Genomic DNA, 21,624 nt, shown 5'->3' with positions numbered 1-21,624 from the left:
CCTTGGGTGTGCAAGTGGACCCTTTAATTCTAGGGCGCAGGGAATCCTTCCCAGCTTCCCCCTCTCGGTATCCCCAACTTAAGAATAAGGTGCTGGTCACAAGCGTCCCTGTCCCTGAGGGCGTGCTGGTTCACACCTGGAATAACAGCCTTGAAAAGGTATAGAGGCAGGAGGATCAAAAGGCCAGCCTCGGCTACATCATGAGTTTGAAGGCAGCCTAGGGTATAAGACAAGCCTGTCATAAAAATAAAAAAAAAAACTAAACATGAGGCCGAACATCGTGGCACTCACTTTAGTTCCGACACTCGGAGCAGAGGCAGATGTGGATCTCTGAGTTCAAGACCAGCCTGGTGTTTTTGGTAGTCTCAAAAACAAGGTGTCCCAGCTGGGTGTGGGGGTGTCTGCCTTTATTCCAAGCATTCCTGAGAGAAAGGTGGATGGATATCTCTTGAGTTCAAGGCCAGTTTGGTCAATTTGATTGCCCTAAAACCAAGAAGTCCCAGCCAGGCAGGGTTGAACAAGCCTATAATCCTGGCACTCAAGAGTCAGAGGCAGATGGATCTCTGTGAGTTCAAGGCCAGCCAGGGTTGTTACACAAACCGCGTTTTCAAAAAAAAGAAAAGAAAAGAAAAGAAAAAGGCCCCCTGTGGCCAGATCTGCATAGCACTGCCCCATTCCGACCCGACCTGAAACCCAGCTGGTACCTGTGGGCGTTCCCTGACTAAGACAGTTTGGTTGACCACAGCAGGGTGGGGAAAGCCTGCCAGGGGCCTGACCTGGCCTTGAGATGTCGAGCAGACACAACAAAAGGTGGAGCGCTTGCAGGCTGGAGAAGAGCCAAGCAGATAGCCAGCCCAGCCTGCCACTCGGACCCTCCCTGCTCTCAACTCCAGTCCTCTTCCACATGGACCGGCACGGTACCATAGTGCTCATCACCGGCTGCTCCTCCGGAATCGGCCTGCACTTGGCTGTTCGCCTGGCTTCTGACCCTTCCCAGGGCTTTAAAGGTACAGGAGAGGACGGGCATGGAGGCCAGGGAAGAGGCCCCCAGAGGTAAGCGAGGTGACGAGTCTTCATCCTTTCCCAAATTTTAGTGTATGCCACATTGAGGGACCTGAAGGCACAGGGACCGCTGCTGGAGGCGGCGCGGGCTCGGGGATGCCCTCCGGGCTCCCTGGAGACACTGGAATTGGATGTCAGAGACTCAAAATCTGTGGCCGCTGCCCAGGCGCGCGTGACCGAGGGTCGTGTGGATGTGCTGGGTGAGCCTCCCTGAAACACCATCCAGTGTCCAAACCAGGAGGTCCTAAGTTCAGGGGACATGGGAGGATAACTCGGGGGGGGGAGGGCGGATAGGAAGAGGGGTGCGCGAGTGGGGGTCTGTTCTCTCTCCCCTCAGTGTGTAATGCGGGCCGCGGCCTATTCGGGCCCCTGGAAGCGTATGAGCAGGACGCAGTGGGCGCCGTGCTGGACGTGAATGTGGTCGGGACCATTAGGATGCTGCAGGCCTTTCTGCCAGACATGAAGAGGCGCCGCTCCGGGCGTGTGCTGGTGACCGCGAGTGTGGGAGGCTTGATGGGTGAGCGAAAAGGGACAGAGTGAGGGGGGGGGGCGCAGAGCAGAGCGAGGAAGCGGCGAGGCCTCTGCAACCTCGTCCCCCTTCCCCTAGGGCTGCCGTTCCACGAAGTTTACTGCGCCAGCAAGTTCGCCGTGGAAGGTCTGTGCGAGAGTCTGGCGATCCTGCTGCCGCTCTTTGGAGTCCAGTGAGTCACTAGTCCTCCAGAACCCCCTCTGAGGCCCTTGGAGACGCTCTCCAGCGATGCCTCTGGCCCCTCTTCTGCAGCTCACGCAGGGCCCTTGGGACAGGTTATCTCGGGTCACAGGCCACCCCAGCTCTTTAGGCATACTGGGATGAGTAAACAGAGCCAGTGGGTGAATGGACCCCAAACGGACAGGAGAGCCCTTCTCTAGCAACACCCGGCCCTGCAGGAGCCCTGGTTCTCTCAGGACCTGCTGCGAGGGCTCGGCCCCTTTCGCCGACCTCCCTTTGTGGAGCTAGGGCGAGCCTGGGATCACCGCCCCTCACTGGCCGCCGCGGTTGTCTCCACAGCCTGAGCCTCATCGAGTGCGGGGCAGTGCTCACAGCCTTCCACGAGAAGCTGGAAGGCGGCCCCGGGGGGGCCCTGGAACGAGCAGATGCCCAGACGCGTCACTACTTTGCGCACTACCAGGGTCATTACGAGCAAGTCCTGAGGGAAGCGCAGGACCCGGAGGAGGTGGTGGAGGTGGGTGCGGTCTCGGGGGGGGGGGGAAGGGTGTCCCCGCGATGATGCGCCCCAGGGGCTGCCCTCCAGACACACGCTGCCCCTCTCGCCGCAGGTCTTCCTGACCGCGCTGCGAGCCCCGCAGCCCGCGCTGCGCTACTTCTCCACGGACCGCTTTCTGCCGCTGGCTCGCATGCGCACGGAGGATGCCAGCGGCAGCAGCTACGTCGCCTTCATGCGCCAGGAGTTCTCCAGCGCCCTCATCTGCGTTCCGGAGTGTGTGTCTGAATCAAGTAACCGGGAAAAGAACTAAGCCAGAGTCCTTGTTTCAGAATTTGTTTTGGTTTTGAAGCGGGGAGCTGGTGTGCAGGCGGTTCTGCTGGCCTGCTCCCTCCGCTCCTGCTGTAGTCACCCTCTTTCATTTCCTTTCTGCCCTTCTCTCTCTGCCCTCTCGGCTAGCTGGCTGCCTGGACCTATTCTCTAGCCCCCCTTCGCCCTTCCCCCATCCCCCAATAAACCTCCTTATACAAGATCTGTTGTGTGCCGCAATTACTCAGGGGCCTGCCTTGGCACGGGCCCGCCATGGCACGGCCCCCTCGGCATCATTACATTTCATGGCACAGGCTAGACTCAGAGAGATCCACCTGCCTCTGCCTCCTGAATGCTGGAATCTAAGGCGTGGCCAACCGCACCCTTCTCAGAATCATTTTAATAGTGCAAACCCTTCTTGGTCAAGATGGGGCCTGATGTGTATAGCTTTTCTTCCAATAAGTGTGTTTATTACTGTTATTGTGCTGATGTGGGGAGGAACATATTCCACCATCGCACAGGGCACAGAGATCGGGGGACAGCTTAGTTCTCTTCCGTGATGGGTTTCAGGGACTGAACTCAGGTCTTCAGGTTTGAAGTCTAAGAACATCTTAACTGATAAGCCAGCAAGTTGGGGGAGACTTTAACAACCAGGGCTGTGAGGATCACCTTGAGTTTTGTTCAGACAGTGTCTTCTGTGGCCCAGGATGGCTTTGAACATGCTATGTAGCTGAGGATGACTTTGATTCTCTTGCTGACCCATCCCAAGTCCTGGGGGTGCAGGCCTGGGCTGCTAGGCCTGACTTCCTAGTCTGACTTCTTCATGAGCTGTAACCAGAAGGAAGCTGCTCTGATGCGCACGCTACAGGGGAGGCAAGAGGGTCCAGCCAATCTGGGCCGCTCGGGAGCCACGAGGAGAGGGGGTGGATAGATGGTTCAATGGTTAGGAGCATTGGCTGCTGTTTCGGAGGGCCTGGCCCGGGTTCAGTTCCTGGGACCTACATGGTGGGTCACAACAGTAATTCTAATTCCAAGAGATCTGATGCCCTCTTCTGTCCCCCGTGGGCACCAGGCATGCATGTGGTACACATTACATTTAGGCAACATACCTAAAATAAATAGTAGTAATAATAATAATAATAAACAGCTGGGCAGTGGTGGCACATGCCTTTAATCCCAACACTTGGGAGCCATTGGCAGCAGATTTCTGTGAGGCCAGCCTGGTTTACAGAAAAAGAGTCTAGGACAGCCAGGACTGTTACACAGAGAAACCCTGTCTCAGAAAAACAAAAAAGGAAAAAAAAAAAAAAAGATAAATTGAAAAATCATCATCCCTTCACCACATAGTTAAGGACAGCCTGGGACCTCCTTAACTGTGTGTGTTTTGTTTTTTTTTTTTTGAGATAGGGTTTCTCAGTGTGTTCTGAAACTCCTGATTTGCAGATCCAGCTGGCCTGGAAATCACAGAGATCCCCCTGCCTCTGCCTCTGGAGTGCCAGGATGAAAGGTGTGAGCCACCACTGCCCAGCTTGGCACGTGCTGTCTTCTAACTGGTTTATCTGTTTTCCCGGATCTCTGATTGTATTGTATTAACAGGTCTCTGCTATTTTCCTGAGTTGACCTACCTAAAAAAATATTCCTTCCCCTCCAGTATGGGTTTTCCCCCCTCTGTTTTAATCTTCGTCTGATCGCCACTGGGGGTATTCAGGGTTTATTATTTATTCATCCTGTCCCAAGACTCATGAATCATCTATGAAGTGAACTTTGTTCTTTGTTCTCTGTTCTATCCTTTACACTGAGAACAGACACACACTGAGCAAAAGCAACCTTATATAAGCTAAGCAATTAGATTCTGTATCAAAACAAATGTAACTGTGCCAAATGTAAGACCCGCATTTGCTTTGACTCCCTTAAACTCCTCTCTAACATCCAGTTTGAACTGTCTCCTGCAAGAAGCTGGATTCCTTAACAAATTAGTTACTTTTCAAGGCCAGATTTCCGGACCACAGCACACTACAGGTCTTTTTTTTCTCCAGTCTGGCTGCACCACTCCTGTCCTCCCCTGGCCAGGGCCTTGTGGTGTCAATCAGGCTCACGCTCCTCTCTTTACAGGGAAGCCTGAGGCTGGGTTGTCCTCCTTTTTTTAAGATCTCTGTGGATAATTTACCTGAAATGTTTTCTGATGGTTATCTGGCTTCTCCCTCCACAACCAGCTTTTCTGGGAACCCTGACCTCTAGGTCTGTCTTTCTTTCCCCCTGGGCCAGAGAGCCCTGCAGTGCTGCTAAGATAGCACGCTGAGCTGCTATCGCCTGTCCTAGCAAAGCTGCAAGACGCCCAGAGTCTTGTTTTCCTTGTTGTTGTTTTTCGAGACGCGGTTTCTCTGTGTTGCCTTAGCTGACCTGGACTCGCTTTGAAGACCAGGCTGGCTCCTAACTCAGAGATCCACCTGTCTCTGCTTCCCCTTAGCGCTGGGATATACAGGTGTGCGCCACCGCGCCCGGCTGCCCAGAGAGCCTTACGAAAGCCACGACAACCCCACTCCCATGTGTTCCAAAACACTCAGAAATCCGATTTCCCGTGTGTGAAGCGATTTGGGTAGAGCTGCCTAGTAGCTTTGGTGGGAACACTGGCCCGGAGCAGGCACGGCAATGTGACCCCACTGTCCCCATCTCTGACATTGGGAAAGAACCCTGGGAGAGGTCCTGGCTTTGCTAGCCTTCTGGAGGAAGCAAAGGCCATCAACGACCCGAGAAACGTGCTTTGCAGCCCGCCCTGCCCGCTTCCGGCCAGTCTAAAGGATCCGGTGCCAGGGTTTCGCGCATCCTCCAAGCTCCTGCGCTCAGCCCCGCCCCGACGCGCCCTGCCCTAGAAGTCTCTCGAGAATTCTTTCCATAGCTCGGCGTTGCGCTGTTTGAGTGCTCCGAGTTCCCGTAGCTCCGCGTTGCGAGGATTGAGGGTAGTGCTTCCGGGCCGCAGCCTAGGACGCCTCTACGGTAGGAGCGGAATCCCAAGAACCCAAAGCGTAGGAAAGCAGCCCGAGCCACAGCGTCCCCTCTAGTCCCAGCTTTCGAGTCTAATCAGATGCCGGTTCAGCTTAACAAGAGAGGCTAGGATTACTAAAGCCCCAGCCCCATGACTCAGGGCTCTCTAGCCGGTGACCCCTGCCAGGATCCGGGCTTCTGTCAGCCAGAGCCCCCTACCCTGCTCCAGGTCCCTCCTCCGGCGTCCGAGTTCCCTTGCTCGTCCCGCCTAGTCACTCACTTCGTCTCCCTGACTGTCTGCAGGCCAGGATAGCATGGCCGTGTTCCGCTCCGGCCTCCTGGTGCTGACAACCCCGCTGACCGCCCTGGTCCCACGCCTGCTTCCCATCCTGACCTCGGCGGCCCGGCTAGTGAATCACACCCTCTATGTGCACCTGCAGCCGGGCATGACCCTGGGAGGACCCACTCAGCCCCAGGCCAGCCCTTTGCAGGCCACATTTGAGGTTCTGGATTTCATCACGCACCTCTACACTGGCGCCGACCTGCACAGGAACCTGGATATCAGAATTCTCCTGACCAATATCCAAACCAAGAGCACCTTTCTGCCTGTGCTGTCCTCAGTCCAGAATCTGGCCCACCCTCCAGAAGTAGTCCTAACGGACTTCCAGACCTTGGATGGCAGTCAGTACAACCCTGTTAAACAACAGCTAGAGCGTTACGCCACCAGCTGTTACAGCTGTTGTCCACAGCTGTCTTCTGTGTTGCTGTACCCGGATTATGGGACCGACGAACTGTCTTCGGAGTCCCAGAATGCAACCTCCTCCTCCACCATAAGGCCGGCTACCGTGTTGGGCAGATCGCCAAAGCAGCCTGTGCGTGGCTACCACCGCGGGGCCGTGGGTGGCACCTTTGACCGCTTGCACAATGCCCACAAAGTGTTGCTCAGTGTTGCGTGTGTGCTGGCCCAGGAGCGGCTAGTGGTGGGAGTAGCGGACAAAGATCTGTTGAAGAGTGAGTGAGAGGGGCCCTGGACTAGGGCAGTGGAGGACACCCATTACGTCTCCCCACCTCCCCCAATGGCAAGATCAAGAAAGGGTAGTAGGGCCACTCCTTATCCCCTGCCCCCAAAGTGGCACAATGCCTGACACCCTGCTGTTGCCAAGAGACCTTTGTTAAATGAATGCATGTGGTATCCTCAGTGTGTGGTTCAGTCAGCTTTACACAAGTCAGAACTCCCCAAATGGGAACCAAGGAATCTGTCCTTGATGGTTCTCCAAGGGATCAGCTCTGAGAATAGAGGGATAGGAGGTGAGTGGAGGTGACCCAGCACTGCCTTGCACAGTGAAGGAGGTGAATGGAACAGATCTGGGGATTCTCCACCTGGCTGATAACCTACCGGTACTGCTGCTCTGTAGTCATTCCTTGGTGGCTTGTTCTCTGGGTACGCGCCAGCCCCCGCAGTGACTGTGCTTGTTTGTTTCCTCCCGTTTGTCCCCTCCCCCAAAATGTCCCAGTTCCACCCTTTCTTGCTGCCACTGCTTGGGGAGATTTCAGTGTTTAGGGACACTCTTCCCGAAATGGGCCTGCACCATCTACCCCAGTGGAAAGAGATCTCACGGCTGTTCTCTGCTCCTTCCTCAGGCAAAGTGCTCCCCGAGCTGCTCCAGCCTTATGCAGAGCGTGTGGAACATCTGAATGAGTTCCTGGTGGACGTCAAGCCCTCCCTGACTTTTGATATCGTCCCCCTGCTGGACCCCTATGGGCCTGCTGGGTCCGACCCCACCTTGGAGTTCCTGGTGATCAGCGAGGAGACCTATCGTGGGGGGATGGCCGTCAACCGCTTCCGCCTTGAGAATGTAACCTCTGAGGGAGATCGGCAGAGGGACTGGGAAGGGGGAGGCCTGTCAGAAGGGCTGTGGCCCTAGAGCAGGGAAGAGAGGGTGTGGGGTGGAAGAAACCAGAAAGAACTTGCCTACGAAACTGGAGGAGGAGGAGGAGAGGGATAGGTAAAGTAAAGGGCAGATTAGGGCTCTGGATTCATTCACCTTTCTCTTACTCCCTTTTCTTCCCTTTCCCTTCACCTCAGGGCATGGAGGAGCTTACCTTATACCAGATACAACTGCTGAAGGACCAAAGCCACAGCGAAAGTGAAGAGGACAAGGTCAGCTCCTCCAGCTTTCGGCAGCGGATGCTGGGAAACCTGCTTAAACCTCCCAACGTAAGCCACCTCCTCCTCCTCTCCTTCCCTGACTGAGCATGTTGAAATGCTGAAGGACAGAAACAGGCTCTCCACCGGAAGCCTGAGCCTGACCTCCCTGGTAACTGAGGTTCCCTCTTATCTCTCTCCAACAGCAGCCAGAGGTCCCCCGAGGTCTCTACGTGATTGGGCTGACAGGCATCAGTGGCTCTGGGAAAAGCTCCATAGCTAAGCGGTTGAAGAACCTGGGAGCATACGTCATCGACACTGACACTCTGGGCCATCGGGCCTATGCCCCCGGGGGGCCTGCCTACCAGCCTGTGGTAGAAGCCTTTGGACCAGGTTCTAACTGGAGATGGGAAGGTGGCATGAGGTGAGAAGGTGGCCTGACCTCTTTGCTTAGCCTTCATTCTTTGTCACCCAGATATTCTCCATAAAGACAGTACCATCAATAGGAAGGTCCTGGGCAGCCGGGTGTTTGGGAACAAGGTAAGCACACAGCTCTTCAAGAGTTCTTCAGCTGCTACCACAAGATCCATGGGCAGGATCCAGTGGACTCCCTGGTCTGGCACAAGAAGCCAGTCTCCGCCCCCAGGCTGGCTGTATTTCTCAGGGAAGCTAACCTCTGCCCGCTCCCTCCCTACCCCTCCCCAGAAGCTGCTGAAGATCCTCACGGATATCGTGTGGCCAGTCATCGCAAAGCTGGCCCGAGAGGAGATGGATTTGGCACTGTCTAAAGGTGAGTGGGTAGGAGGGACAGTGGAACAGCCAAGGGGGGACCATTTCAGCAGTGATCCCCTGTGGGAGCTTCCTCGGCCCCAGTCAGACCATTCACTCCCTAGGACTGTATTTGGCACGCGCTGACCGGTAGCAGGTGTGTCAGGATGCTGGTAATGGCTAGGGTTTCTCCGCAGGGAAGGCCCTGTGCGTCATTGACGCCGCCATGCTGCTCGAAGCCGGCTGGCAGAACATGGTGCACGAGGTGTGGACCATTATCATCCCCGAGAGCGAGGTACCCGGACCCCGCTCCACCCCACCCGAGCCCGCCGCAGACAGCCTCCCGGGCTGATCCAGCAGGCTGAGCCAGGACCCCCCCCCTCCCCACCCTGATCAGCGTGTCCTCTGTGCCCAGGCCATCCAGCGCATCATTGAGCGGGACGGGCTGAGTGAAGCGGCTGCTCACAGCCGGCTGCAGAACCAGATGACTGGGCAGCAGCTGGTAGAGCAGAGCCACGTGGTCCTGAGCACCATGTGGGAACCACGGGTCACACAGCGCCAGGTCGGTGCAAAGGGGGAGAGTGGGTCGTGGGAAGGGAAGGCCCCGCGGTTTTCTTCCTGACCCTGTCCGCCCTACCCTTCTGGACTGGCCAAAGGTGGAGAAAGCCTGGAATCTCCTGCAGAAGCGCATCCATCAGGCTCACTAGACCCAGAACTGACGGTGGATCCTCTGTGGCGCCAAGCTGGCCCCCGCCCCGGAACTAACATGCCCAGTGGTGAGGAAAGGGGTCCTTGGTGTTGATGTCCACCCCATGTCGGGCCTCAGGGGCTTCGGGCTGAGCCTGTGCAGGTCGCAGAAGCCTGGAAGCCTACCTAGCGTGCTGGGATTCAGCCAGCAACGAGGACACAGCTAATCGGTAGCAGTCCCCTCTAGGGTTCTGTCCACGTTTTGGTGGTGGATGTGATGTTTACCTAGTGTGGATGGGTCGTGGTAAAGACTGGACCCAGTCATCGGATTAAAGATGTTTCCAAGTGCTCAGCTGTGTCGTTTTTCTTCCTGCCCCCAGTGTCTTTGGATCTTTGGGCTCCAAATTCAGGGGCAAGGCCTGAGCTGGAAGCCAGGGAGTGCTGTGGTCGGGTGTAGCCTTTGAAGCTAGCAAGACCGGAGTCAGTCTATCAGTGACCAGCTTTGTGCTTTTGAGTATTTTACAGACTTTAAGCCTAACTTAAAAAGGCCTTTACAATGCTTAATACCACAAAGGGCCCGGTCAGACACCAGCCCCAGCCTGGTGCTGGAAGGTCATTGTTGTAGGTGGCATTAAGCCCACATCGGATCAGATCATGTGACATTGGGGAAGTTCTTGACCCCGCTGCAGTTGCTGGCCCCCATTAGCCCATTAGCCCTGCGCGTGCGTACACGGTGTCACACTGTTGAGACCATTTTTTCGGGCACCAGGGCTCTCACGGGTTCTACCAGCGAACTAATTCCACGTCGAGCCCTCTGACAATGTTTTTTGAGGGTGCTCCGTTGAACAGAAAATCACCGCCATTCTAGATTCGCATTCGGAGGACAGCAGGGACCCGCCACCTGCCAGGGCTGACACGGCCTGCATTGCTGCAAATGAGCCAGGTTTAGCCTCCGCCAGCAGGCTTTAATAACCGAAGCCGCGCAAGCGCAGTGCTTCCGCACAGCCCATGCCCGTGGCTGCGGATTGGTGGGCTGGGTCACGTGACCGGGACTCGCCTCTTCCCGGAGGCCGGGGAAACAGTCCGCTGGCTTGTTTCCGGTTCGGTAGGTCCACGATGACGGAGCCGGGCGCCTCTCCGGAGGACCCTTGGGTCAAGGCAAGCTCCGCGGACGCGCACGCCGGCGAGGGGAGGGCGGGTCGGGCTCGTGCACGTAAGGGGTCCGGAAGACGCGGGGCTCCCCAGCTATCCCCGGAGTCTCCCCTGCTGTCCGGGCCCCGGGGCTGCAGAGAAGACAGCTCTCACCCGGCGTGTGCCAAGGTGGGGAGACAAACGGGGCGCGTGTGCGGGGAAGAGGGGTTGTGCCTGGGAGGTGGGGCGGGGACGGCGGGGAGCGCACAGAGGGGCGGTGCCTCCGAGGCCTAGTCAGGCTTGGCTTTGGGAGGACTCTGCGGTCCCTCACTCTCGGTGTGTGCATTTGCGGATTGCCCGCGCCTTTCTGATGGCGGAGGTCTGACAGGAGTCTCCCTTGCTTGGTGCTGCAGGTCGAGTATGCCTACAGTGACAACAGCCTGGACCCTGGTGAGTCCCCCCCCCCCCCGCCGTCTCCGCGTCTGGATTACCCCTGTTTCGGCTCTAGAGATTCTCGTGGTCTTGCCAGCCACACCTGAGCACAGTCCACTGTCACTGCGCCAAGGCCTTGGCTTAAGTGAGGGAGGAGCTGGAAGGTAGGCAGGAAGCAATCATGGGTCACACCTGGTTCCTCTGCCCTAGCACGGGAAATGATGGAAGCAGTGACAGCTGGTCATGTTCATTGCATCCAGGTGCCCCTTTGTGAGCCAGAAATTACAGTCCTGTGGGCAGTGCAGAAATTAGGGACAGGAGCATTGCAGCGTGAAATGGACGGCCCGTGCTGGCTGGCTTTGGCGAGATGGAGAGAGAGCATTTGATGCCGCTGTGCCCGTAGGTGAGGCCTGGCAGTGTGCCCCACTCCTCAGTGACTGAGGCCTCTTTTTTCCAGGACTTTTTGTAGAGAGCACCCACAAGGGGAGTGTAGTGTCCAGAGCCAATAGCATCGGTTCCACCAGTGCCTCTTCCGTCCCCAACACAGGTAGGCAGCACATGCCCCCTCACACATCCGGGGAAACTTAGCAGTGCCGTCATCTCAGCAGCTTTCCCAGATAGGGAGCTCCACGGTCCCACTGCATGGGGGTGGCTGGAGCAGTGCCAGGCCCATCACCTCCCCCAGGACACTAGGTTCTCTCCACTCACCATCTCTGGGCACCGGGTTCTTGCAACTAGGGCAAGGTGGGCTGACTGTGGACCCTTCAGTGACCTCTCCCTGCTCCCATCTCGTCTCTGAGTTTAGATGATGAGGACAGTGATTATCAACAAGAGTCCTACAAGGAGTCCTACAAAGACCGGCGGCGGCGCGCGCACACTCAGGCGGAGCAGAAGAGGAGGGATGCCATCAAGGTGACTGGGAGCCTGCACCCAGGGCAGCAAGGGAGGGGCCTTTCAGCCCCAGCTACCTGCAGGGGCCCAGGCGGGAGCTGGGCTAGTTTTCTGTGCTCGCACCTCTTCCTTCCAGCCCTCGATGCTGTTTCTGAGCATGGAACTAGAATCAAGTCTGTGCTAGCCCTGTCTTATTCCTGAGCTAAGAAATCCATTTTGCTGCTGTTTCCACAGAGAGGCTATGATGATCTACAGACCATCGTGCCTACCTGCCAACAGCAGGATTTCTCCATTGGCTCCCCAAAACTCAGCAAAGCCATCGTTCTTCAGAAGAGTATGACTGGGGCGGGGGTGGGTGGGTTGTGGAGTGGTAGTGGTTGGTACCTGGTCTGACGCAGGGCAGGGGTGGTGGCTGTAATGGGAAAGTTGGGCTATAGGGGATGGGGAAACGAAATGAGCCATCTTTCTGGTTCAGACTTCCTTGGCACCCAAGCCCCTCTCTTGGCCCCTACTCTAGCCATTGACTACATCCAGTTTTTACACAAGGAGAAGAAAAAGCAGGAGGAAGAAGTCTCCACGCTGCGCAAGGATGTCACGGCCCTGAAGATAATGAAAGTGTAAGAGGGGCGCTGCGCCGGGGGTGTGCGGCGGTCAGCTCCAGTGCGCTCCTTCACAGGCTGTAGTGGAGTGGGGACGTAGGTACTAGTAACTCCAGGGTGGCCGCTGTAAGGACTGTCTGGCCCCACCAGCCTTGAACATCTAACAGACACACAGGAAGAAGACACACCTGTCAGAAAAACAGGTTTCTGTCTGGCCCATGTTGAATGCATCCCCAAACTCTAGAATTACCCCACCACGCTTCTCAGGTTGACTTGCTGCTGTGGCACCTCAGCCCTGCTTGCTTGCATGCTTTCAGGAACTATGAGCAAATCGTGAAGGCGCATCAGGACAACCCTCACGAGGGAGAGGACCAGGTCTCTGACCAGGTCAAGTTCAACGTATTTCAAGGCATCATGGACTCCCTGTTCCAGTCTTTCAACGCCTCCATCTCGGTGGCCAGCTTCCAAGAGTTATCAGCTTGTGTCTTCAGCTGGATTGAGGAGCACTGTGAGCCACAGGTATGTGACTCACACGGGGGTCATGGGGTCTGAGGTTCTCTACTGCCTCCAAGCAGAGTGGTCCAGCCATTCAGAAGAGCAGTGTAGCTGCCACTGCATTTCTTCAGGGTGTCAACAAAGCTTAGTCTGTTTCGCTTGGCTGCCTAGCCCAGGAAGGTCTTATCTGGCAAGCAGGATGCAAGCACTCAGTGCCAGGTCCAGGTTTGGTCCATGTCATTGGTGACTTAATGGCTACTCTGCATCTTGGCTGTACTGTGTGGAAGCCAACAGCTTGAAGTTTCTAGAAACAGGAAACTCTCAGATTACAGGACACCTCATGTCCACCTTGCTGTAGTCCAGGGCTTTTTATTGTGCTGTCTTCTGCTCTTTAGGCCTGGTTATTTTTCTCAGGTTTCCCCCTTTTATGTTTCTCAACATTTCCATTGTGAACTACTTTAAATACTGCAACACTTAAGGACTGTTACAGTGAACACCCAAATCCAGCACACCAATTATACCAGTGACATACTCATATTTGTCACCATCTTGTTTCAGGAAATGGAAATGTTACAACATTAAAAGTAGGACCTCAGGGTTTTATCTTCATCTGTGTATCACATGTATACTTAATACCAGAGGCCAGAAGAGGGCAATGAATCCACTGGGAACAGCAACCAAGTACTCTTAACCACTGAGACACCCTCCATTCCCCCACCGCCCAAATACCTTTTTGAGTGTGAGCTCAGAGGAAAACTTTTTTTTAAAGATTTATTTATGTATATGAGTGTTCTATCTGCATTTACATCTGCCAAAAGAGGGAATCAGTTCACATAACAGATGGTTGTGAGCCACCATGTGGTCGCCAGGAATTGAACTCATGACCTTTGGAAGAGCAGACAGTGCTCTTAACTGCTGAGCCATCTCTCCAGCCCAGAGGAAAACTTTTTATTCAGGTCTTTCCTTCCACCTTTATTTGGGTTCCATGGAGATTGGGCTCTGGTTACCAGGCTTGCATGCAAGAGGCTTTCCTGGGTGAGCTAGCTCAACCCCCCCCCCCTTTTTCTTTTACGTATATGAGTGCTCTATGTGTATGTACACCTGCAAGCCAGAAGAGGGCATCAGATCTCAGTATAGATGGTTGTGAGCCACCATGTGGGTGCTGGGAGTTGAACTCAGGAAGAATCCCCAGTGTTCTTAACCTCTGAGCCATCTCCCCAGCCCCGCCTCTTTTCCTTTGAGTACTAGAAAAGTAAGTACTCCACCAGGCTGTATGCAGCCCTTAGGTGACTATCTTAGCATCTTAAAGGCCTGTGCAGTCACCCGAACATTGTCCTTCCTAGACTCTGCGAGAGATTGTGATTGGCGTCCTCCATCAATTGAAAAACCAACTCTACTGATGGCTCCGGGAACCCTGCAGAGCAGCCAGCCAGAGGCCTTTGAGTGTTTGGTCACAGAACTGCGGAGCCTGAGACTGGACTACAGTACCTCACACCAGTCAGCTGGTTTCTACTTGGTGTTTGGTTTTCCCAGCTCCACCTGAGCTTCAGTGAGGCTGAGTGTTTTGTGAAAGCTTCTGATTAATTTATTGTATTACCCACAATGTTGAAACTACCCCGCATTCCCCTTCCTAGGAAAAGTCTCTAGGACAAGTCTGTTCAGGGAACCTCACAGAACCCCTGGCCCCTCCTCTAGCCATCGGATTTCTGCTTACAATCTCTCTATATAATTTGGAAATTGTTTGCCTCTGCCTGGTCTCTTGGGCAACACTCAAGTTTGGGTATTTTGGCAGTTCATTTAGTTGGAGAAAAGGAAAAGAAATTGTCCCATGACCATGAAGGGTGAAAGGCCATGCTGTGCCTAGGCTAGGGCTGTGTGGTCATTAAGGCCAGAGTGTACTAACCGGCTCAGGGTAGGGGTACCCGGTTCCTGCTGCCCCCTCTTGTTTTACCGCCTACTCCCTCAGCTACTGTGCGTGCTAGAGGAAGCAATGGTCCGTCAACTCTTGCCCTGTATCTTCCCAAAGGCAAAGAAAGGTAGGTGTCCCACAGCATTACATATGTGGATTTATTTTCTAAATATCAACAGTGCATTTTTTTTTTTTTTTGTAACACGTTTTCCAAAGTGGACCTCCAAAGTACCCCAGCCTCTTCTGTGGAATGTATCTGTATACCTAACACCACCAGTATGTTGCCTGCACTTCTAGGACCTGGGACTAGAGTAAGTGGCACAGAAGACATTCAGGTCTTCTAGGGGTAGGCCAGGGTGATGCCTTGGTATTCTCAAATGTTGGCATGTGACAACCTTTCTGTACTTTCTCTCCTGTGTTCCCTGCTGCCTTCCCCAGGTTTGATATCTGGGAGATTTGATCATCCAGAGGAAATTAAGTATTTTTATATCAAATTATATTACAATAAATATTCCAAATACTTTCCTTTAGGATTGTTTTGAGTCCTTGTTGAGGCCTCTGAATATGGACAACAAATGGATGTGACCATCCCTTTCTGACTACCAGCCCTGAGTCCCTATACCCAATATTATGCTTTTGTGCTTCTCCCCACTGCCAAAGGTGGAGAAAATCAAGAATAAGCCCACCTAAACAAGGTGGCCAGCCAGGACATCTGTTCCCAGCCTCCACCAAGGGCCCTTCAGGGGTCTGGGAGCGTAACATTATGATCTTCATCTGTCTCTATCCCAACTTCCTCCTGTGGGGCAAGGAAAGAGATAAAGGAGTCCTCTGGGCAGAGATCCCAGGGGAGCAAGAGGGAGAATCACTTACGAAGAACTGCTTCTTGCTCTTGGGGTATCCTTCAAGGATTGCGTCACACAGTTCTATGGTCTGCCGAGAAACAAAGCCCCTTCTCAGGTGGGCAGTGGCAGTGCGAGGCCCTGCCTGCCGCGTCATTTTGCATAGGAACTTCCCTGGTGTTTGTCACTCCCCATGGCACTTCCAGAGCCGCCCTGGGAATCCCCACTCACCATTCTCTTCCGCTTCCTCCACTCTTTGCAATACTTCTGCCTGTCTCTGTACACCTGAAAGGAAGAAACGTAACTGTCAGAGCTCCTACGGTTGCTTCACCTCAGACCTGCACAGCAGCCTCCAGCCTCCCAGCCCACCTTCTCTTTCTCCTCTGGAGTGACATGGTTGGTGGCTGCTTTGATGTTCTTCAGCCTCTCTGTGTAGCGAGCACATTCCTCTTTTAACTCCTGGATCTCTCTCTGCATCTCAGGAGTGGTCAGTGCACTTGTTAATTCCTTCAGCTCTGAAACCACATGCCCCCAGAGTTACTTGTTGAGCGAATACGGCAATCTGTCTTACCCAGCAGTGGTTCCCAGAGGTAGGAGGTCAACCTCCATCTTGCTCTAGGATCTCTCCAGAATAGGAGTCCACAGTCAGTTTGTTTTTCTATATTTCTTCCTTATCCATCTAAAAGCAACAATGGCGTATAAAGTTGAGCAGACTGTTGTATAGGTAATTAAAGCAGAACTAGGGCTGCAGGGCCAGCTCAGTGGTTAAGAGCATTGGCTGCTCTTCCTGAGGACCCAGGTTCAATTCCCAGCACTCATGTGGCAGCTCACAACTGCCTGTAACTCCAGCTCCAGGTTATCACACATACAAGCAGACAGAACACCAGTGTACATAAAAGTAAATAAATCATTAAAAAAAAAAAAAAAAGCTGGGCACGGTGGCACACACCTGAAATCCCAGCAGTTGGGGAGGCAGAGGCAGGCAGATCCCTGTGAGTCCAGAAACAGCCCAGGCTACACAGAGCAACCCTGTCTTGTAAAACAAAACAACAAAAAAGATGTGGAAACAAGATGCACAGTGTGCTCATATAGTGGCAGGGAAGGCAAGCGCCTTGCTTTTCTTGCGCTTTTGCACACACAAGCCACAGCTAACCCGCACAGCGTAATATCGTAGGCACCTGGCAGGGGCTGTAGTTGCGATAAGATGGTGCAGTTAAGGAACCATTCTGTTAGCGATTTGTGACCTCCAAACCGTGGCACCTTGGAGGAAGTGCCCAGTCTTACCAGCCTCCATGTGACGACAGCTTTGCTGTAAGCTCTGCACCTTAGCAGTGAGGGCCACAATTTTGTCATCCAGGCTGTGGAGGTCACCATCATTCACCGTCTCAAACTGATCCTGCCAGTCAAGACAGAAAATACAAGTGAGTTCATGTGAGGCACAAAGACAGAAATACACATCTGGGGAGGTGTCATTCAAAGATGGAAGAACCAGGTACATCCCGAAACCCTATAGTCAGAAATAATGCTGCAGGGGCTGAAGACATGGCTCAGCAGTTAAGAGCACTATCTGTGCAACTACATGGTGGCTCCCAACCAGCTATACTGGGATCTGATGCCCTCTTCTGGCGTGCAGGTGTACATGCAGGCAGAACACTCCTATCTGTAAATTAAATGTATCTTTGGGGGGGGGGCTTCCACTGCAAGATGGTGGCCAGGCTGCTGCGGCCAGGACCACAGTAAAGCCTATTTTCAGTCCCAACCTTAACCAGGCCAAACAAGGGGTGCGCGAGCCGTACAGCGCTTGGTGTCTGGAGGTGCCAAACACCGTGCACTCATTCCAGCTGGCTGTCCCTGTGAGACAGGGACGGGCTAAAGTTCGAGAAGTGTTCATGAAGAATGCCCATGTCGCAGACCTCAGAGTGGTTGCTCTCCTGGTCATTAAGGGAAAGATGGAGCTCCAGGAAACCATTAAGATATGGAGGCAGCAGACACACATTATATATGGTTCTTCCAAGGCCAAAGGATTTCCTGTCCAAGTTCTATATTGGCCATGACCCCATGAGGTCACCTGATGGGAAGGTGCATGTTAATATTTATTTTAGGGTACAAATAAACCCATTATTTGATGGTGGCTTTGTGATAAAATTGCACCGGTAAACCCTTAAAAAAAAAAAGGCTGGGACTAGTGGTGCAGGCCTGTAATGCTAGCAACCTGGAAGGCTGAGGCAGGAGGATTACAAATTCAAGTTGAGGAAACTTGTCTATACATTAATAGATGGCTGTGAGCATAGCTCAGTGGCAGAGCACTCATGTAATATGTAGCAGGCACAAGGTTCAATCCCCTAACCCTGCCTCTGAAATACCCATTCCCCACAAAAACAGATACAAGTTGAAATGCAGTGCCTGTCCTCGAGAAGTTTCCAGACTGTCAAAAACAGTAAGACAGAAGGATGAGCGTGGTGGTCATGCCTTTAATCCCAGGACTTGGGAGACACAGGTAGGTGATCCCCCTGAACTGGAGGCCAGCCTGTACTATAAGGTGAGTTCCAGGACAACCCAGGCTAAGTAGTGAGCCACGTCTCATAACCGTGAGAAATATATTCCCACTTAGTGACAAAACCAACTCATCATCTAAAGGAATGAAGCCACATTCTTTCTGGAGTGGAGAAACAGCTTCCAGTTGAATATGCTTGGTGGGAAGGAGCTCCTCCTTCCTTGAGAGGTACTGCTAGAAAAGGGCCACTAGGGATCAACTAGAGCCTTGTGCACTGATGCTGGGAAGGAGCTTAAAGAGAATGGCAGACACAGACCAAGTACACTTAGGCAAGGTGAAGCTGAGGAATGGGAGCCACTAGCCTAACCCTGCATATAAAACAAAAATTTGCAGTCACGTCCGTCCATCTTCATCATCTATGGCTGCTTTTGTTTTACAGTGGCAGAGCTCAATAGCGAGACCAAATGCCTCAGAAAGTCTAAAGGTACTGTGAAACCCCTCAGCCATCTTACCTGCCTCAGATTTGCATTGAGATTCTGCCTACAATATCCAAGATGAGATCTGTTAGTACACTAAGTAAATAAGGGGGCCTGATACAGAGCCATGACAACAGGTCAGGTTCAGGGTCAACAACAAAAATTAAGCCGGCTTGGTAACACACTTGCAAACCCAGCACTCAGGAGGCTGAAGCAAGACAGCAAGTTTGAGGCCAAGCCTGGGCTACACAGTGAAACCCAATCTCAATCCTTTGCCCTTCAACAAAAAGGAATAAGTGGGGACAATCATATAATTAATTGACAAACAACCATATACGGCAGGTGTGTGATGTAAAAATAAACCAAGAATTACATTCTAGGCTCTGTTTTGAGGAAGAGTGGTTCTGACAGAAGCATGCCAGAAAGCCAGTTAGGGGCAGAGTACGCATTCTACATGTTGATACTTAATATTTGGGAGGAGAGGAGACTTCCCGAGAAGAGCCTGGGTGGGAGAATACAAATTTGATGTGTTTGGGGTAGTGGGCAGAGGAAGAAGAAAAATCATTTAGCAAAGGGTGGGGCTGGATGAAATGACAGTAGAAGAAATGAGGCCTGGGAGTAACGAGGCAGGGTCTTCTGTGGCTCATACCTCAACTGAAGTCTGACCACAGGCAGCGTACACCTGGTTAGGTTAATTTTGGGAGGTGCCTCAGCGCGCCTAATTAATGCTGGGAGTCGATTCACTCAGACAGGCTCTCAGGTGGGCGTTAATCTGCGCGAGTTCTCACCTGATCGGCAAAATAAATCTTCTGCTTGCCGTACGTCTTCTCTTTGATCTTGCCTTGCTGGGCCAGCTGATCCAGTGCCTTCACCACCGCCTGGCAGAGGGAATGGGTGGAGCAATGAGGGAGAGCCCAGACAGGGGGGACTTCTGCTAGTGACAAGGGCTCCGGCGGGAGGGATTCCCCCTCTCCCCGCCAAGTGGGTTCTCACCGCCTTGCCCAGTCCGTGCTCCTTCTGCAGGTTCCCGAACACGTCCTGGGCACTGTAAGGCCGGTTTTGTTCCTGCAGGTACCTCAGGACGATCCCTGGGGCTGCGAGAAACGAGGCGGGAGATGGGGTCACCTCCGACTCCCTCTCCTGCTCCCCTCCCGGGCCCGGCGGACGCCGCCGTTACCTCCGGCCGCAGCCTCGGCCCGGCTTTTACTCATGGCCTTTCCCGCCACCAAACTCGAGACCGCCCGGCCGGTTGGTTGCTCCGGGATACGCCTCCTTCCGGTGACAGTCTCAACGTCGATTGGCTGCAGGAGAAGCCTTCCGGAAAAGCCCCCGGATCTTCCGGGACCCCGTAACGCCAGTAGTCGGGGTCTGGGACTCGCAGCCCCGGCCTTTGCGACAAGATCAGCAGCCGCCGCTTGGGCCCTGGCTGGAAGGGGGAGCGACCCCTTCCACTTTGGGCCGCGAGACCCAGTTCCGTCGTGCTTAAGCACTCGTGACCTCGAGCTGGGCCCGGGTGGTGTGGGAACGGCAAGAAAGTCCGGGCGTCACCTCCCGCGCCGCTCAGGCTTGCACAGGGCCAGTCGCCCACGGGAGTGCGCCTAGTCTCCTCGTGTCAAGTAGGGCCTGTGGGCACTTTTGTCAGAGGTTGGCTGTGAACGCGAGCGCACGGACTCCCTTTTCCGTGAGTCGCAGGGAGGGGGCGCTCGATACCTGCTGTGGCTTGAACGCCCAGGAAAGACTGTAGGGAGCGTGGGCTCCTCAGGCCACAGTTTGACATCTCTAGTTAGCTCAGGCAGCACCTGGCAGGTGCTTTCCGATCCTGACCACAGTGGCCAGGCCGGTGGGGCCTGAAATAAATGTTTCTAGTTTCTGAGGTCTGCTGATGGCCAGAGAGCAGCTGTCCTTGCAGCTCAAGAGTCCCATGGAGGGGCACAGTATCAATTTTTCAAGCCTTCTGTTACTCAAAACTCCATTAAGCTCTTCTTCAGAGCATGTATTCGTCCCCACTTGTTTAAGGGGCAACCTAAGAATTAAAAATGAGCCGGGCACGATGCATACACCTGTAATCCCAGCACTTGGGGAGGCAGGGGCAGGTGGATCTCTGTGACTTTGACGCCAGTCTGGTCTACAAGTCGAGTCCAGGATAGCCAAGGCTACACAGAGAAACCCTGTCGAAAAAACAAAACAAAACAACTAGGCTGGAGAGAGAAGTCAGCAGTGACGGACACTTGCTTTTCTTTGTAGAGGGTTGAGGGTCCCCGTTTGGTTCCTAGCACCTACAATGCTAACAATTCTAAGTCCAGTTCCAGATCTGACTTCCTTTTCCACAGACACCAGGCAAGGACAAGGTGCACGAGGGCACATGCAGGCAAAACAATGATCTAAGAAAATAAATCTCAAAAAAAAAAAAAAAGATGGGGCAAATGCCAGCGATGGTGTTAGTTGTATTTATGTCTTGGTTGTAGCAGGGGAAGTGGCCTCAGGAGGGAAAAATAGGAAGGGGCAGGCAGGCCGTGACACCTACCTGTGCTCCTCTCTACTGAGGCTGTCACCACCCCAACTTGGTTTTAGCAGACTAATGAGAGAAGACCTATGGAGGGGTACACCATGCAACAGCAGCCTCTCGGAGATTGTTCTCATACAAGATTTATTCCCCAGCACCCACCCCCAGCCCCACCCCCAGTTCACAGTGGAGGATTTGGGAGATTCAGAGCAGGATCCCACGGGTACAAGAAAGACCTTCTGGATTTTGCTCTCCTTCCCTCCCTCTTCCTCTTGCCAACTCCCAAAGCATGAAGCTACACACTCATGCAAACACGCAAAATCCCACTCCTTTCCTTCACCTCCCCCCCTCTTTTTTTCCCACATCAGAGCTCTCCTGTAAGACATCTGGCTCTAAGGAAAGATGCCTCAAGTATCTGAGAACTCTAAAGTGGGGAAATGCCATTACCCCTAACTTTCACACTTAATGACTATTAAAGAGGCACCTAGCCATTCCCCTTCTCACTGTGAAATAGTTTCACTTCCTGGCCTCTGTACCTTGTCCATCAACCAAGAGCAAATGTGTTAGCACAACCCCCAACCTGCAGCACATGAAAATGGGCTCTGTCCAACATCAGTCACCCAAATACAGGGTGCTGGGGGAGTGGTCCCTGAGGATCAGCAAAGGGTTAATGCAAGAAGGAAAGAGGATACAAGAATT

The 21,624-nt window shown here is 53.6% G+C and overlaps 4 protein-coding genes across 8 annotated transcripts; 3 read left to right on the top strand and 1 right to left on the bottom strand.

Annotated features, from left to right (window-relative positions):
- Positions 1-92: 92 nt before the first annotated feature.
- Positions 93-2,796, top strand: Hsd17b1 (hydroxysteroid 17-beta dehydrogenase 1). The gene is made up of 6 exons (XM_021641221.2): positions 93-1,007; positions 1,095-1,262; positions 1,400-1,579; positions 1,670-1,763; positions 2,111-2,285; positions 2,380-2,796. Exons 1-6 carry the CDS (start codon positions 788-790, stop codon positions 2,575-2,577), a joined length of 1,035 nt encoding a protein of 344 aa, XP_021496896.2. The 5' UTR covers positions 93-787; the 3' UTR covers positions 2,578-2,796.
- A 2,618-nt stretch (positions 2,797-5,414) lies between these two features.
- On the top strand, positions 5,415-9,504 carry Coasy (Coenzyme A synthase). Of its 3 annotated transcripts, XM_021641201.2 has the most exons (10): positions 5,415-5,567; positions 5,859-6,566; positions 7,197-7,411; positions 7,642-7,773; positions 7,908-8,094; positions 8,177-8,241; positions 8,407-8,491; positions 8,667-8,764; positions 8,885-9,031; positions 9,126-9,504. In XM_021641201.2, the coding sequence occupies exons 2-10, from the start codon at positions 5,870-5,872 to the stop codon at positions 9,174-9,176; spliced, it is 1,677 nt and encodes a 558-aa protein (XP_021496876.1). In that variant the 5' UTR covers positions 5,415-5,567; positions 5,859-5,869; the 3' UTR covers positions 9,177-9,504. The 3 variants fall into 3 exon arrangements, with proteins under 3 accessions (XP_021496876.1, XP_060242669.1, XP_060242668.1); XM_060386686.1 differs by having other exon boundaries at positions 5,468-6,566; positions 8,667-8,734; XM_060386685.1 differs by having other exon boundaries at positions 5,470-6,566.
- A 213-nt stretch (positions 9,505-9,717) lies between these two features.
- Positions 9,718-15,143, top strand: Mlx (MAX dimerization protein MLX). Of its 3 annotated transcripts, none has more exons than XM_021641176.2 (8): positions 9,727-10,476; positions 10,701-10,737; positions 11,177-11,266; positions 11,525-11,631; positions 11,845-11,944; positions 12,128-12,227; positions 12,527-12,728; positions 14,048-15,143. In XM_021641176.2, exons 1-8 carry the CDS (start codon positions 10,165-10,167, stop codon positions 14,102-14,104), a joined length of 1,005 nt encoding a protein of 334 aa, XP_021496851.2. In that variant the 5' UTR covers positions 9,727-10,164; the 3' UTR covers positions 14,105-15,143. The 3 variants fall into 3 exon arrangements, with proteins under 3 accessions (XP_060242673.1, XP_021496851.2, XP_021496852.2); XM_021641177.2 differs by having other exon boundaries at positions 9,735-10,314; XM_060386690.1 differs by lacking the exon at positions 11,177-11,266 and having other exon boundaries at positions 9,718-10,314.
- Positions 15,077-21,154, bottom strand: Psmc3ip (PSMC3 interacting protein). Its single transcript, XM_021641178.2, has 8 exons — positions 19,600-21,154; positions 19,416-19,516; positions 19,211-19,300; positions 16,737-16,848; positions 15,822-15,967; positions 15,684-15,737; positions 15,484-15,543; positions 15,077-15,409 (listed from the first exon to the last, which is right to left on the bottom strand). Exons 1-8 carry the CDS (start codon positions 19,631-19,633, stop codon positions 15,353-15,355), a joined length of 654 nt encoding a protein of 217 aa, XP_021496853.1. The 5' UTR covers positions 19,634-21,154; the 3' UTR covers positions 15,077-15,352.
- Positions 21,155-21,624: the final 470 nt, after the last annotated feature.

Source organism: Meriones unguiculatus, chromosome 7, assembly GCF_030254825.1.
Source record: "Meriones unguiculatus strain TT.TT164.6M chromosome 7, Bangor_MerUng_6.1, whole genome shotgun sequence".
NCBI classification, from domain to species: Eukaryota; Metazoa; Chordata; class Mammalia; order Rodentia; family Muridae; genus Meriones; species Meriones unguiculatus.
Note: the sequence above shows the minus strand (reverse complement) of the source record. Positions and strands in the feature narration are given on the sequence as shown.

Coding starts and splice junctions, on each gene's coding strand:
- Hsd17b1 (XM_021641221.2), top strand. CDS start 788: ATGTCGAGCAGACACAACAAAAGGTGGAGCGCTTGCAGGCTGGAGAAG. Junction 1,580..1,669: donor GAGTGTGGGAGGCTTGATGG/GTGAGCGAAAAG, acceptor CCCTTCCCCTAG/GGCTGCCGTTCCACGAAGTT. Junction 2,286..2,379: donor ACCCGGAGGAGGTGGTGGAG/GTGGGTGCGGTC, acceptor CTCTCGCCGCAG/GTCTTCCTGACCGCGCTGCG.
- Coasy (XM_021641201.2), top strand. CDS start 5,870: ATGGCCGTGTTCCGCTCCGGCCTCCTGGTGCTGACAACCCCGCTGACC. Junction 8,242..8,406: donor GCCGGGTGTTTGGGAACAAG/GTAAGCACACAG, acceptor ACCCCTCCCCAG/AAGCTGCTGAAGATCCTCAC. Junction 9,032..9,125: donor CACGGGTCACACAGCGCCAG/GTCGGTGCAAAG, acceptor GACTGGCCAAAG/GTGGAGAAAGCCTGGAATCT.
- Mlx (XM_021641176.2), top strand. CDS start 10,165: ATGCCCGTGGCTGCGGATTGGTGGGCTGGGTCACGTGACCGGGACTCG. Junction 10,738..11,176: donor TGACAACAGCCTGGACCCTG/GTGAGTCCCCCC, acceptor TCTTTTTTCCAG/GACTTTTTGTAGAGAGCACC. Junction 12,729..14,047: donor AGGAGCACTGTGAGCCACAG/GTATGTGACTCA, acceptor TGTCCTTCCTAG/ACTCTGCGAGAGATTGTGAT.
- Psmc3ip (XM_021641178.2), bottom strand. CDS start 19,633: ATGAGTAAAAGCCGGGCCGAGGCTGCGGCCGGAG. Junction 19,301..19,415: donor AGCACGGACTGGGCAAGGCG/GTGAGAACCCAC, acceptor TCCCTCTGCCAG/GCGGTGGTGAAGGCACTGGA. Junction 15,968..16,736: donor CTGTCGTCACATGGAGGCTG/GTAAGACTGGGC, acceptor ATGTGGTTTCAG/AGCTGAAGGAATTAACAAGT.